Raw genomic sequence first — 16,821 nt, forward strand, 5'->3', positions numbered from 1 at the left:
GGAGCATCACGACTGAATGTCAGCGGGGTTGTGTTTATTTCCTTTCAAGTCCCTTTATAATTAAGTTATGAGACCATCTCACAGCAGTGTTTAAAGAAGCTCCGGCATTATCGAGGAAGAACGTTCCCCTAAAAGAATGAACCGGGGTGAATCAAGCGTTCATACTGATGTTCCCCATAGGTTGCCATTGGCGACACTGTGTCACTTCACAGAAATGCATAATTAACTGGAACTTGAGCACGAGGAGGTGGAGTGCAGATCGACGGGCTGAAACACATCAAGGCGTCTCTATCACCACAAGAGCTTTGCACATCATTAGAATGCAAATCTGGCATTTGAAGGACAAAACGCTCATCCGCCACAACAATGAGCCTCCCTATGTTTACACCGTCGCACTGTAATACCTGAGCCATGCGGCAAAAGACGGAGCGTCCGCAAACGTTTACCAATGCGGCTTTTACTGTGTGGACCAGTGAGTTCTTACCCTGACAGCAGGACTAATCATCAATTATTATAGCTCACTGCTTCTAATGGACATCACCCCCCTCCACACCAACTACTCTCACAGCTCAGGCTGCTGAACCATGTGGCGCAGTGCACCTGTAAGTATTCAGCAAGACAACATCTGCCTCTTGTGGAGCCCACGAGTTAAGCCAGATGCACACGCAAGGACGAACTGAAAGGCAACCAGGCAAACATCATCCGAATGGAACCAGCAAGACATACACTTATAAGATAAACATATACTATAACACTTAATTATTAGGTTCAATATGTAAGTGTAAAAATTAATTTTATAAACCTAATGCTTTTAACTTTGAGACTACATGACTGAAATGACTATTACTAATTCTGATTGTTTCGGGCACAGTGTAACAACCAATGTAAATATAATTTAAGTAGCTTGTAGCTTGCACAGAGACATGACCTCAACTCCATTAAACACATGTGAAATAAATAAAAACACCCACTAACGGCTGTTATAGTCACAAAGAAAGCAGGACTGCATTCTTATGCATATGGATTTGAAATAAGATATCCAACCAGCTCAGTCAGTCTATTCTAAAGCTTTAATTACACCAGCCCTTCGTTAATACATTATTGATTCTTCTTCATCACCACTTTACCCTGATCAGTTGTGATATGTTGGCCAAAGCCCACCAACTGGGTGACAAAGGGGGAATGAATCTTGGACACTGACCTATTCAGTTATGGACAATAAAACCAAAAGAACTACTGGATAAATTGTGTAAGTTAAAAAGAGGAGTAAGTACATAGAGAGAAGGGGGGGGGGGGGGGGGCAGTAAGAACAAGCCATACATTCTAGATAGATTCTGACTTTGACTGGAGGCAAGGTTTAAACCCCAGATTCCCAGGATCCCAGACATGTACAGCACCCACATTGTGCAGCAAAGTGAAAATGTAGATGCTTTTATGATTTCTAGTAAGTAACTAAATGCATAAGTTCTTTTTTCGACATTTAAGTCTTTTGCTATCATGAGATTAATTTGACCCTTTTTTAGTAAATTATTTATGCTAATGCACATGACCCAAATAAGATCTGGTAAAATAAATGAATAAATAAACTGCTGGAGCAGCTTGTTTGTTTAGATCTGTTCTTTTTCTTTCTTTTTTTCTTTATTCATTACTTTTTAATTGTCTATTTGCGGTAAATACTTGCCTAACATCAGTTTTACTTTTTAAAGTAACTTTAAAAATAATTGTTACTATTATTTTTTAAATTAGTCTAGAATTTTTTTGTATTTGTTTATTTGTTTTTAACGTTAATTTGTTGTGTAGTGACTTTAAAATGGCCTGCATTATCACATTCCTAGAAATCAGCCGGTTCCCTTAATATACATCCACATTAAGCAAATATGGCTTACTAAAACATATACATATTAATCAATATTAATTAATTAATTAATGTATTTATTATTATTTTGTTTCTCCCGACTTTAGTGTATCCAATTACTTAATTGCATTACGCTTTCTTTCTACTGATGTTGATCTCCACCCTGGTTGAGGAAAGCCTAGACTGACACACTCATTTTTAGTCTAAACCATGATATATTAATATTTTAATATGTATAGCCAATTTAAAAATTAAAAATCTCAAATGTATAATATGTAGATATTTTAAGTTATCAAATCAGGTGTCTACATGCAACCTATAGTTCTACAGATAAGCATTCATATAAACAATATGAGAGCAGCACTGTGGTGGAGTGTAGCACTGTCACCTCACAGCAAGAAAAGTCCGGGCTCTGGAGTTTGCATGTTCTATCTGTGTTTGAATGGGTTTCCGCCGGGGGCTCCGGTTTCCTCCCAAGTGTTCAAACACAAGCAGTCAGGCCAACTCTGACACCAGATAATAAAAACTGAAGTGTAAGTGTTTGAGTGAATGTGTTTGTCTGTGTGCCTATGGATTGGTGACCTGTCTGGGGTGATTCCTGCCTATCGCCCAAATAATTGGATTCACAGTGACTCTGACCAAGACAAAGTGGTGATGAAGACAAGGAATAAATGAATGAATGAATGAATAAATTAACAAATGAATAAGTGAATGGACAATATGACTGGACTCAGTCATTTGCATGTTCTTCCTCCCACCTCCTAAAAACATGCAAAATGGTTCATTCTTCTCAAATACGCCTAGGTGTGAGTAAATGAATGTGAGGGTTTGATGCTCTGTCCTGAGTGTATTTCTGACTTGATTTCAGGTGACACCCCCCAAATAGAAAATTCACTACTGAACAACCTCCAATAAAATAAATAGTGGCTCATGCTAATCTTTCTCTGTGCTCTTACGTTTACAGTAGATGTGTTGAGTGTACTGTAACGTTTTGATTAGCATTTGTTTTGACATAAAGGAGACATGCACAATTGTATGTAGATCTTGATAAACACTGCAAATTAATATTACAGTATTTTAATTATAGACAAACTAATCAAATATATCTGCTTGTGTCTAATGAACACATTCAGACTGTAATAGCATTGTAAACAAAGATGTACACCCAACAAGCAATAATTAGCAATTTATTCATCTGTGTATATTCACTCACTACTTTATAAGCTACACCTACCATACAGATGAACTTTGTGAGTTTGCAGTTACTGTCTGTGGTTCATTTCTTGCACTGTCCAAATCGTCATGCCCTGTTCCCATTTACTAGTCAAAAGAGACCTCCAATGACCAGATGTTCCAAAGTGGTGGAACATTCTTAGCAATGCAATGACACTACGACTGTAATAAAGATGAGGATAATCTAGGGCAGATGGAACCCCTTTATTTGTCATATATACACACAGTACAACGAAATTGGTAAATTGCATATCCCAGCTTCTTTAGAGTCTAAAGTCAGAGTGCAGGGGCAGCTATTGTACAGCGGCCCCTGGAGCCGAGGGGGTTAAGGGCCCAACAGTGGCTGCATGACGGAGCCACAACCTTCTTGTACTGCTATCAGGTGCATCAGTGCATTAATATTAATAATAAAAATACAGATGGAATCTGGTGTCATAGTGCAGGGGCAGCCACTGTACGGTGCCCCTGGAGCTTAGAGGGTTAGGGGCCTTGCTCAAGGGCCCAAGAGTGGCTGCATGGAAGCGCCACGATTTGAACTGACAACCTTATTGTACTGGTATCAGGTGCATCAGAGTTGTTGTAGACCTGTAGATCTATAACAAGTGCTTAAAAAATAATAATATATATATATATATATATATATATACAGTATATATATATATATATATATATATATATATATAGTACATAAAAAATTAATAAATATAAAGTACATTAAAAAATAATATAAAATATATAATACTTTTAAAAAAATAATAAGCCGCTCAGGTGGCGCAGCGGTAAAAAGAAACGCGCTGCAACCAGGGCTGGATTCTGAGAACGTGGTATCGAATCCAGCCTTGCTTTACCGATTCGAAGCTGAGTGGCTATATGAGCAACGATTGGCCGGTTGCTCATATGGGGGGTGGGACAAAGAACCGGATGTGGGTCTCTCTCTGTCAGAATGCGATTGCGTTCTCTGCCGGCTGATTGGAGGCGCTTACACAGAGATGGGAGAGGGTGCCCTTAGGGTGTGTCTCTCCGCATGCAACGCTAGGTGGCGCCAAACTCGTCAATGTGTGGGTGGCAAAGATGCATCTGGCTGCTGCTCGTGTTTCGGAGGGGATACGGGTTAGCTTCAATCACCTCCGTCAGGGCAGGGTTCGGCATAGACAGAGAGGAAGCACGATGCTAATTGAACAATTGGATGCGCTAAAAGGGGAGAAAAAGGGGTAAAAAAAAATAAATAAAAAAAATAAAAATAAATAAATAAATAAAAATAAATAATAATAATGCATGTTAGTGCCATTACAGTTGTATCTGTCCTACCAAGGCCACTTTTTGATTAATATTAAGGGTATGGGGGTTAAGCAACAAACCAGCTACAATCAGTAATTGTATAGCTACAAATTCTTCTGTATGGCAGGTTAGCTTATAAAATAATAAGTGAATGTCCGTAACAAATAGATATACCTTATAAAGCACTCAGTGAGGGTGTACGCAGCAGTGTGCAAATGCAGAGATTCTAATCTGACAGATGTTCGACAGCCGTTAGCCTAGGGATTTATGCTCGAGCAGAACAAGAAAGAAAAAAACGCAGCCAGGCAGGTGTGAAGAGTGCAGAGTTAGCGGGGCAAAAGGGACCAAATGGCCAGTCAGGGTGGCTGATGGCATTTCGCACTGGTGGCCTGATCCTGATCCAGCCTGGAGGTCTTGCAGATGTTCAGCGGTGGTCAACTTGACCATGGCAAATTTGATGAATGCCCTGCTTCATTTTCTTTCTGCACCCACTGCTTGCCAGTTCTCTGTGTTCCATGTCAAGCCCTCAAAAGCTTTCTGTCATACTCAGTTAGGCCGAACATTTCCTGCAAGGGCGAGCATAATCCATCCTTGCCGTGTCCCAAATGGAATCCTTTTTTCTTTCACTCAGCAAAGCTCCCCTTTTCTGCACACACTCCATCCGTCTGCGTTAGTCAGCCCCGGAGCTCTTTCCAAACTCGTCCATTTATCTAAGAATGCCAATTTATCAACGCATCAGACCGCACATCGATCACTGGACTATGGGGTGCCACCGAGTAATCCAGCTCTTGCATGCGCACTCACATGCTGAGATTAAATCTTGGCAAGTAACCTGTGCAATAAAGGATACAAAGGACTGCCAGGTGAAATGAAAAATTATCTATATTTACTCACATTCCACTGATGATATAGGAGCAAGGCCAGGATTTTTACTGTTTTTTAATTAACTTGGCAAAATGTTAAAAAAGTATTATTAGTTTTGTTCACCCAACCTTTTGTTTGACATTCAGACACCATAAAAGTATAAGAAGACTAATACCACATTTATAGCCACATTTATTTTACTGATAGTAAAAATAATGCCTATTAGTTCCATTAGAAAGAGTAAACGGTTCACAGCTATAGTGGATGATTTTCAGTCTGACTCCTCTTTGGTTTGATCTATGTGCAATGTTTTAATGAATAAAAATGGAGTAAACACAGCCACTTGAAATACAAAGTCACTACATAGTAACACCCCCTGCATGTATTTACGGGTCACTGGAAATCACAGAGTCCGTTCTGTGTGGAGTTTGCATGTTCTCCCTGTGTATGTGTGGGTTTCCTCTGGAGGCTCCGGTTGCCTCCAACAAATCCAAAGACATGCAGTCAGACTAAGTGGAGATATTAAATTGCCCATAGATGTGACTGTGTCCATATGTGTGTGTGTGTGCGTTTGTGCGTGTGTGCGTGTGTGGGGCAGTTGTAGCCTAGTGGTTAAGGTACTGGACTAGTAATCAGAAGGTTGCCGGTTCAAGCCCCACCTCTGCCATTTGCTTAGACAATATACTGTCCCAGTACTGTAAGTCACTTTTGATAAAAGCATCTGCTAAATGCAGAGAATGTAAGTGTGTGTGTGTGTGTGTGTGTGTGTGTGTGTGTGTGTGTGTGTGTGTGTGTGTGTGTGTGTGTGTGAATTAGATCCAACGAGACCCTGACCAGGATAAAGAGGTGGTAAAATAGACAATGAATGAATGAATGAATCAATGAATGATCATTGCTGTAAATTGAACACACACTTACATATTTAAAAATGATATATTAATATTAGTTCATTTTAGTTCAAAATAATACAAAAAATTATTTTTATGTACTCATCTTATTTATTTATTTTTCATTCTATTCTTGCATGTTTCCATTTCTCCTCCCAGTTTGGTCATATCCAGTTTTTCCTAATATCCGTATCCAAAACCCCGTCTCCAGCTTCAGACCTTTACCCTAAATAAAATGAGCCACAGACAACCACACGCCCCCATTAACATGTACTCAGTCACCAACCCCTTTCTTTTCACCTTCCAGAGAGGAAGTCACAGAGAGCCTGGTCACATCTATAGAGTCACACAATACTATCCATAAATCAACCTTCTCTTGTACTTTGACCAGCCAGCAGATGTTGTAATTATACCAGCAATAAGGAACCCAGCCAAATGTGCCTGTTTGAGCACCTGGATGATCAATAAAACCGATGGCATTCAAACTTGAGAGCTTGAAATCTCGGCAGTTGTGAGCTAGGACATTTTTTATTGATAATATAATAAAACATTTACCATTTTTAATTAACTTGGCAAAATGTAAAAAAAAAAGTATTATTAGCTTTGTTGACCCAATCCTGAGTTCTTGATTCAACTTGATTCAAACTTCAGAGCTTGAAATCTCAGCAATTGAGAGCTAATAATATAATAAAAAATAATAATAGATGAGCAAGACCAGGATATTAACCATTTGTTAATTAACTTAAATTAACTCTAGTAGAATTCTTTTCCCCCTAATAAATATTCATTTAGAATAAACCGTGGTGTGTCAGTGCCATTTGTCACACATTTGTGACTAACATAAGCCTTTGTAGCTCATAATCGGGCAGGTCTTAACTGGTGCTTAAAAGTCTATAGATTTGGTGGATATTTTACTAGCACACCAGCACCAAGATTCTGAACTCCTTGGTACAAAACTCGCTGTTGCCACCGGTCGACTGGGCGCCATCTAGCGGTCATAATTGGCAGTGCCTGCAGCAGACACGGTTCTGCTAGGGCGGGACGACCGGTCTATGTGGGTGGGGTCTTCAAACGCTGTGCGAGGACCCTGATTGGCAGATAGAGAAGCGCCTGTGCAGAGCGCATAGGTGAAAAAGGGTTCCGCTAAGGGCTGCGCGAGCGTCGGAGAAGGCGTGAGCAGCAGTATACCCACCTCGTCTGCAATCAGGGAAGACAAATTAACTACGCTAAATTGGGAGAAAATGCATAAATAAAATTAATCGATTAAATGATTATTTTGTAATTTGCTTGCAATTACACACATCCAACAGAGAGGTCCCCAAATTCCTTAAATTTGTATTTTATAGCTTTAAATAAATAAATAAATAAAAGTTATGACCAACTAGATGTAAATGAAACCCTTAGATTGAAAGCCCTTGTGGAGTTTTTCCAATGAGAACCCACCTAAGCCAAACCATTTTAAGTCACTGTGTGATAGCTGAGCCTGTTCTGTCCAGTGAAGACAAAATTTGGAATTTAGAAAAACAATTCTAAAATAAATAAATAAATACATACAAAAACACACTGTGTGATTCTCCAGTCAGGCAGCCAGAGTCCGTTCTGTGTGGAGTACGCATGTTCTCCCTGTGTATGTGTGGGTTTCCTCTGGAGGCTCCAGTTGCCTCCAACAAATCCAAAGACATGCAGTCAGGCTAATTGGAGATACAAAATTGCCCTAGGTCTGACTGTGTGTGTGTGTGTGTGTGCCAGCAACCTGTTTTCTCTTTGACCTTTATGGCTAGTTTGGTACACCACACGTCCAGCCAAATTCTGGCCCAGTGGTAGATTTATGCATTAACTTCGAAATTGCTATTATATTCTCAAAACACAGCAAACATTCCTAAAATGGCAGCAGCATATGTTGAAAATGATAGCTGATCTAAGTACGACAGAGGTCGATAGCGCTCTGGTTTGTCACCACTGAAAATACCAACTACCCCACTCCATATGTCGTGTCTTTCCAGCCTTCAGAGGACATATTGATGCTTAGTTATTTTGGTCAATAAGACCTTCTGAGCAGACCCATCTTTATCCTTGATACTGCCTGCATGTGAAAAATGGGAGCAGGGCAAGACCGTGCATTTTAATCAGTTCAAGATGGCACATGGTAGAGAAGAAGGCACACTCCTCCCGGTAGCGCGACCTGTCCTCCGGTCTGCTGTTGATCATAAATTAGCTATAATTCCTCAAAGATCAATGACCTTTAAGATTCACTGGCGCTGAAAACAGAGCAGGAGGAAAACCGCCCTTTCCCTTTGATGTCAGAGTAGAACATTTTCTAGGAATAATTTGTGGGTAATAACACCCGCGTTAAGTGCAGATGGTCTGGCTTTTTGTTGGGTAGCTGCTTTAAAAAGCCGCTTCTGTCCAAAATGACAGCAAATCTGAAATGGGTGCTTTCTGCTGGCAATTGCATGGGCTAAGCAATTTTACTCTCATCTGATGGAGCCATAGTTTTAAGCTGTCTAAACTCAATTACACTAAAACCAACAGTTGACCTATTTCTCAAATGCAATGAAAGTCGTCGGGCTAAATCTTATTGCAGAATCTGTTACGAAGAATAATACAAGCCAGACTTTATGATAACATTTTGCTTCACATCACCACTGTTAAGATTGGCATGATGGTATTATGTTTCCCTAGCACCTGATAGGTATCATCAGTTCTTGACATTTCAACATAGACACATCTTTGTTTGGAGACTGCCACTATGACACAGTCAGTCATGATTTATACTTTTAAGGCACAGACTACAGTGACCAGCGTTTACAGGCTGACCACATATCAGGAGGATCCGAACATCCCATGACGGCCAGGAAGAGTCACAAGAAAGACAAAGAGATACCACATAATTTCCTTAAAATAGTCCAAAAACAAAAACAGAGACATACGGGGCATAGCTTAGTGGCTACTGCTCTGGGCTATCAATCTGAAGGGTGATGGCTTGAATCCTGGCTCAGAAAAGCAGCCACCATAAAGCCATCCAGCCTAGAGCAAGGCCAATAACCCTCTCAGCTCTGGGAGTACAGTATAATGAAGGGCAGTGTGTTCTGACCCCAGCTTCCAAACAAGCTGGAATATGAAAAGTAAGGAATGTTCTTTTCATTGTACATGTGTATCTACACTGATCAGCCATAACATTAAAACCACCTCTTTGTTTCTACACTCACTGTCCATTTTATCGGCTTCGCTTACCACATAGGAGCACTTTGTAGTTCTACAATTACTGACTGTAGTCCATCTGTTTCTCTGCTTGCTTTGTTAGCCGCCTTTGTGAACCTGCTGTTCTTCAATGATCAGGACTCTCCCAGGACCACTACAGAGTAGGTATTATATAAATGTTGGGTCATTATCAGCACTGCAGTGACACTGACATGGTGGTGGTGTGTTAGTGTGTGTTGTGCTGGTATGAGTGGATAAGACACAGCAGTGCTGCTGGAGTTTTTACTGAGAACAGCCCACAAACCAAAAATATCCAGCCAACAGCCCCCCGTAGGCAGTGTCCTGTGACCACTGATGAAGGTCTAGAAGATGACCAACTCAAACAGCAGCAATAGATGAGAGATCGTCTCTAACTTCACATCTACAAGGTGGACCAACTAGGTAGGAGTGTCTAACAGAGTGGACAGTGAAGGGACACAGTATTTAAGAACTCCAGCAGCACTGCTGTGTCTGATCCACTCATACCAGCACAACACACACTAACACACCACCACCATGTCATTGTCACTGCAGTGCTGAGAATCATCCACCACCTAAATAATACCTGCTCTGTGGTGGTCCTGTGGGGGTCCTGACCATTGAAGAACAGGGTGAAAGGGTAACAAAGCATGCAGAGAAACATATGGACTACAGTCAGTAATTGTCGAACTACAAAGTGCTTCGATATGGTAAGTGGAGCTAATAAAATGAACAGTAAGTGTAGAAACAAGAAGGTGGTTTTAACGTTATGGCTGATCAGTGTATATTTGTACTGTACGTAAAGGCATCTTTACACTGCATTAAAACATTTACATTGCATTTATATCAAACGTTGGTGTGCATGTGAGTTTAGGCCAAATAAAGCTGAATTTATTGAGCTGTAAATATATTTAATTACTTAAACATATATACATGATTTTCTATTAGCTATTTTGTGAAAATTACAAAACAATTTTACTGACTTTAAAATTACATCTGACCATACAGACGATTTCCTCTTGTCATAACATGACACTTTGGGTTTTCTTCTCAAACTTGGCAAAGAGAACACAGTTTCTGCATTGGTGCATTCAAACTAGCCTTATTTAGAAGGGCACAGAGAAGTCACCAGCTAAAGTCAATCATTTTTTTAGCTCTTAAGATGAGAAAGAAGAAGAAAAATAAAACTGTATTGCTATTCACACCTTTCACATCTTTTCTGAGGTATGTGGGTTTTAAAATGAAATTATGCATACAAGAAAAACTAGACAGGTGCATTTCCTGAAGAAAATGCAAGTGTGATTGCATCTCGGCAATGGTAAAGTATGTGGTGGATTGAATTCCTTTGGTGAGAGATGTGAATGTATGAGGCTGGGGTGATTACTTTTGCCTTAGGTGATTGTGTGTGTGCAAGCATGTGTTTGGTGGGGGTGTGAATACTTTTACGCAGATAGGTACAACAACCTATAGAACAACAACAATAATAATAATAATAATAATAACAGGATGAAGAAGTAGTGCTCCCAAAAATAAATAAATAAAAGAAGTTCTAATTAAAATTAACATGGAGCTAATATAACACATCCACCTGCAATCTAATGCTCTTCATCAAGCAAAGCATGCGCATAAAATATCAATGCTTTATCCAAGCTATAAACCCTGCATTTAAATGCTCGTGTAATGAGCTGTACATGTACTTTTGGCAGTGATGCATGAATGTTGTCAGTGAAATCATGCCAGTTGGAATGGAGGTAAATCAAATTGGCTCTTTGTTAATGAAACCTCAAACATAAGTGGTTTTGGCAGCTTTTTTTTTTTAACTGGCAAATTGCTCACATAGAAGTTGCCCACATTAAGTCTCATAACCTTACTGTAAAATGTATGAGCATCGGATGGCGTGTTGACTGTTTATAATTTCCATATGGCAGCAGTTTCGTATTCCAAAATGATTTTTGTGCCCAAAAGCAATGTTTGTATCTTGTGGATGGAAACATAGGACTATCTATTTACAAAATACTGTACATAGTTTTAACTTTAAATGGTATGTAAGCATCTATAAATGTGATAAATAAATCACTTAAAGATAAACTTAAATTATATATTAAAAAAATTTGTGCAAACATGACAAAGGAAAAATTATCCTAAAGCTTAATTTTCTTAACAATAATAACTTAACTTGCCTTTTTATTTCATTTATTTTATTATTAACCAGATGGAATAGTTTTAAACTCAACTCAAACTCAAAAGAAGATTTATTGGCATGACAAATAAGGACATTCGTATTTGCCAAAGCTCATTTACAGAGAAAAATAAAAATAACGATAAGAAAAAATATATACACCAACAGTTACAGGTGCAAAAATATAAAATAGAATAAAATAATAATAAAAACAGTGCAAATAATAACAATAAAAATTATAACATTTACATTTATGAGATAAAAATTAGATTGTGTGCGTGTGTGTGTATGAGACATGGTCACCCATTGTCCCTCACCTGGTGGCAGGTGTGTGTATAGAGTGCTGCCAGTGTTCTGCTCTCCCTGTGCTCCCCCAGTAGGTGGGGCAGTTTGTCGGGGTCTGGGAGGGAGTTGAAGTTGGGGATGACTGTGTTAAAGTTGGGGAAGAAATGGGACCGCATTTAAACACCTATAGTAATGCATGCTTATGAACAGTACACTCTTAGAAACTGAAATTAACCCCTTCTGTGGCTGGGGTGGCACCCTTACGGGTAAATATGTTGCATCTTTAGTTTATGTACTATGTATGTAAGCTACTACTGTAGCTAAAATAAGCATCTAACCACTTTTTCTGACATTAATCCGCTTTAATTACTACTTTAAGTATATACACAAAAGGACTTCACTGCCTTTGTTTAAATAAAGTGAATGAAGTTCTAGGTGTTAATTTTACAAATTCAAAATGAACATTAATGCTGCTCAGATGGCGCAGCGGTAAAATACGCTAGCGCACCGGAGTGCGCTACAGTAACAATGATTGGCTGTTGTTTACATTGATGGCACCTGCACAAAGTTGAGGAATAATGCTGATCAGGGTGTGGCTCTCTGTGCAAAGACTGATCCGCATATGAACTCGCCTCATGCAGGAAAAAGATGCAGTCAGTACTGAGCACGTGTTGGAGGGGGGGGTGTCAGTTGCAAAGCTCCTCGTTCACCGGTGAAGGAATGTATTGGTAGAGGTGAAGTGTAACACAATCAGGCTAATTGGATACGACTAGATCAGGGGAGAAATTTTTTTATTGGGGGGGGGGGGGGGGGGGGGGGGTGAATAAAGAAATAAATAAACTTTAAAAGTCCTCTTGCAATTCGCGCCTGGTTTTAATGTGAAGGATGTTGCTGTTGGTTAGGAAGACGTTACACTGTGAGTAGCAACCATAGTGAAGGTAAATGAGCTTTCCTAAGTTTCTAAAAGACTAAAACTGAGAAATAAAATAAAAATAAATAAGTGTAAGAAAGATGCTAGCAGTCATCCGAAAAATTCATGACCTGAAAACAGCAGGAACAACAGTTACGCCATAAACAATAAGCAGTTAAACTCTAGAACACCATGCAAAGCTTTATTACTTGAATGAAGCTGCTTGAAAACTGACAATAAAAATGCAAAAACCCTTAACTTAAATCCAAAATAACTAAAGAACATGAATGTTTTTATAAATACCAAGCAAATCCCACTTAGGGGGTATAGTGGATTTTTAAAACTGTGCATGCATTAGAGGACCCACATGAGCTTGTTGAACCACAATGCTCCAAAAAGCTAATGCTGTTTTACCACAGACATCTCAAAGTAGTAATTGCCAACAACAGCTTTGCTACAAAATGCTACTAATATTGTAGACTTTGTGGTGTCTTTAAACCACAATACAAATCTCTAATATAATCTTTTTGTTTAAAACAAAGTCAACAAATAAAATGTGATTAAATCTTACTGTATAATACAGATGTTGGCCCTTCTATTCATGGCGTTTCAAGCCAGGTGATTTAGATTTTCTGAATCTCACAACATGCCAGAAAAATAAGGCTCACAGACTTGATAGACAGTGGTTATCCTGAGCCTGCGTGCAGTGTATTTGAAGTTCTCCCACAGAGTTCACAGTACTTTGGCCAGAGAGGCAATCAAATGTGGCAGCTATTGATCCTGCACCAAACCAGATGCTAGACTTACTGAACATGCTAACAAGTTGACAATGGATAGTTTCATTGTAAAAGTTTTTAGCATCAATCACATTAAGTAAATGGTATAAAATGGTAAATGGTGAAAATGGTTTCACTAAAGGTGTTAATGACCCTTTAAAATAACACACCAAGCTCACATGATTTAGAACAGTACTTTTAGAAAGTCTTAGGCCACCATTGATTTTTTTGTTTGAGCAATGGTATAATGACCATTTATAATTATTTATCAGTCCCTTTATTAAAATAATAAATGGATAATCAAGATGTTGCATCAGCAATGCCACTTTTAAAGACAAATGAGCAAACAAACTGGATACTCAAGATCTGATCAAGCTGTTATAAAGAAATTTAAAGAATCAAGAGAGATCAAGGATAAAAAAGGACTGGATAGCCAAGAAAACTCACTCACTCACTCACTCACTCACTTTCTTAACCGCTTATCCAATCAGGGTCGTGCCTCAGGAGCCTATCCCAGCTTTTCAATGGGCGCAAGGAACACAGTCACACCCTGGACAGGGTGCCAGTCCATCGCAGGGCAGACAAAAATACACACACTCATTCACCTATAGGGCAACTCAGTGTCTCCAATTAACCGGAGTTCCTGGAGGAAAACCACGCAGACACTGGGAGAACATGCAAACTCCACACAGAAAGAACCCAGGACCTTCTTGCTGTGAGGCGACAGTGCTACCTACCGAGCCACTGTGCCACCGCCAAAGTTTTTTCTTTGAGAGACCAACAGAAGTCAGCAACTGGCAGCTTAATCAGGATGCCAGGTTGACCCTTCTACAGTCCAAAAAAGCTTGAATGATCTTTTTGGAAGTGTAGAGGCGAAAAAACATTGTTACAAAAGGAGGGCAGGGTGACGAGATTAAGATATGTGAAAGCTTACAAAGATTGGAAAGAAACTCAGCGAAAAGTGAAAAATCCAAGTTTGAAATTTTTGGGCCAATTGTCGACAATACGTGAGAAGAAAGAATATGTGAGGCAAAGAGAGACAACAGAATGAGTGCCTGCAGCCTTAAATGAAACAGTGGTGTTGGCATTATTGTTGTACAGACAGGGTTTAATTCATCATGACATTTCTTCTGGAAAGCATCTAATTGGGAATGGTTTTACTTATCAGCATGATAACAATCTAAAGCACACTGCTAATTCAATGGAATTATTTTTGGAGAAAACACTGATAGTCATGGACTGTCCCGCAGAGTCCAGACCTGAATATTATAGAGGCAGTGTGTTTAGTGGACTGAGAAAGAAATAAGACAGCCTAAATCTAAAGAGGAACTCTGGGAAGTGCAGAAAGAAGCCTTTAAAAAACTTCAGGACAGCCTCCACAAAAGAGTTCAAGATGTGCTAAGTGCCATGGGAGGCCACACTTAATACTGACTATTACCAACAGTAGATGTAATGCACAACATCTATTCTGGTCGAGCAGCACCCAAGACTTGTACCCCTACATTTCTCATCATGGTGGAAGCAGTGCAATAAATACTGGAGAATGTAAGTACTCTATTAAAATTGCCTTTACATTTATCAGTTTTCAAGCTGATCGTTTAGCAGATTATCTTAAATAGCTATGTCACGCTTCTTTCATTCTGTCGCTCTCTTTCTGTCTTTTATGCTCATCATGTACTTCATTCCTCAGGGATGCTTAATGCACCCTACACGAGCTGTCTTACATGACACTCCCCAGTCTCTTTCAGGGAAATTTCAGAGCTTTGACTCAGCTCTACTAATCAATAGCCTGTCTCCTCCAGATGACTATCAATGGCATTTGATCCAGACAAAACACAGGTGCCCCTCTCGATCACCTCAAAAGCATCAATGTTTTTCTAAAACCCCAGCAGCTAAGATGGATACACACATGAATCCATTTAAATCCCATCTGGCACAGCCAGGGACTATAAGGAATCAAAAGCTGAGAGAAGAAAGAGTAAATGTTAGGAAAAGAAAGATCCTGACACGGTATTTGGGTTAATACCGTTGGTACATCATTTAAGACAGAGTAGCTGCTGGGAAAAGTTTTGGCTGCAAATTATTATTATTATTAATTATTATTAATTATTATTATTATTATTATTATTATTATTATTATTATTATTATTATTATTATTATTATTATTATTATTATTATTATTATTATTATTATTATTATTATTATTATTATTATTATTATTATTATTATTATTAATTATTAATTATTATTATTACACTGCATAAATAATTTAGAACAGGAGTTGCCTGGAAAGATTCTGAGTACTAAAAGCAAAATATTCTATAATAATAATTATAATAATTATTATAGAATTATTATTATTATTATTATTACATTAATAATGTAGAACAGGAGTTGCTGGAAAAGGTTCTGAGTAATAAAAGCAAAATATTTTACAATAATAATAATAATAATTATTATTATTATTATTATTATTAGTAGTAGTAGTAGTAGTAGTAGTATTATATTATACAGTAGAATTATTATTATATATTATATATTATTTTTTATTATTATTATTATAGAATATTATAAAATATTTTAATAATAGTATATTATTACAATACTACTACTACTACTACTACTACTAATAATAATAATAATAATAATGATGTTATTATTATTTATAATAATTATATATATATATATATATATATATATATATATATATATATATATATATATATATATATATATATATTATTATATCAGTATAACCATATATTATATATATATATATATATATATATATATATATATATATATATATATATATATATATATATATATATATATATATATATATATATATATATAGACAGAGCAGTTGCTGGGAACGGTTCTGACTACTATTCTATTATTATTTATATTATTATTTTATTTTATTATTATTGTTATTATTTTTTATTATTATTATTATCATTATTTTATGTTATTTATTATTATTATTATTATTATTAATTATTATTTTTTTTTTTATTGTTATTAATTATTATTATTATTACATTGCTTAAATAATTTAAGACAGAGCAGTTGCTGGGAAAGGTTCTTACTACTTAAAGCAAACTATTCTATTATTATTATTATTATTATTATTATTATTATTATATGGCATAAACAGCGATGTAAAAGGTGTGCCAAGACGATTGAAAAGGTTGTTTCACAAAAAAATTGCTTTTTAAACTCTTTCCAAGTTAAAACATTACCATTGTTTTTTAAAATCAATATGAACCTTCTATGTATTGCTCAAGATCTGAAAACACTGCATCTTTTATTACTTTCTGCTGTTATTACT

At 37.5% G+C, this 16,821-nt stretch overlaps 1 protein-coding gene across 8 annotated transcripts in view; it reads right to left on the reverse strand.

Annotated features, from left to right (window-relative positions):
* Positions 1–16,821, reverse strand: part of pcdh11 (protocadherin 11) — a 718,842-nt gene that overhangs the window by 426,683 nt on the left and 275,338 nt on the right. Inside the window, exon 6 of one of the 8 annotated variants that reach the window (XM_063000631.1) lies at positions 11,665–11,942. The exons of the other annotated variants lie outside the window; for them this stretch is intronic. Within the exon in view, the coding sequence (XP_062856701.1) occupies positions 11,815–11,942 (128 nt within the window). The 3' untranslated portion in view covers positions 11,665–11,814. Of the gene's footprint in view, positions 1–11,664; positions 11,943–16,821 lie in introns of those variants that run through there. 8 annotated transcript variants of the gene reach the window in all.

The sequence above is a fragment of the Trichomycterus rosablanca genome, chromosome 8, assembly GCF_030014385.1.
Source record: "Trichomycterus rosablanca isolate fTriRos1 chromosome 8, fTriRos1.hap1, whole genome shotgun sequence".
Taxonomy (NCBI): domain Eukaryota; kingdom Metazoa; phylum Chordata; class Actinopteri; order Siluriformes; family Trichomycteridae; genus Trichomycterus; species Trichomycterus rosablanca.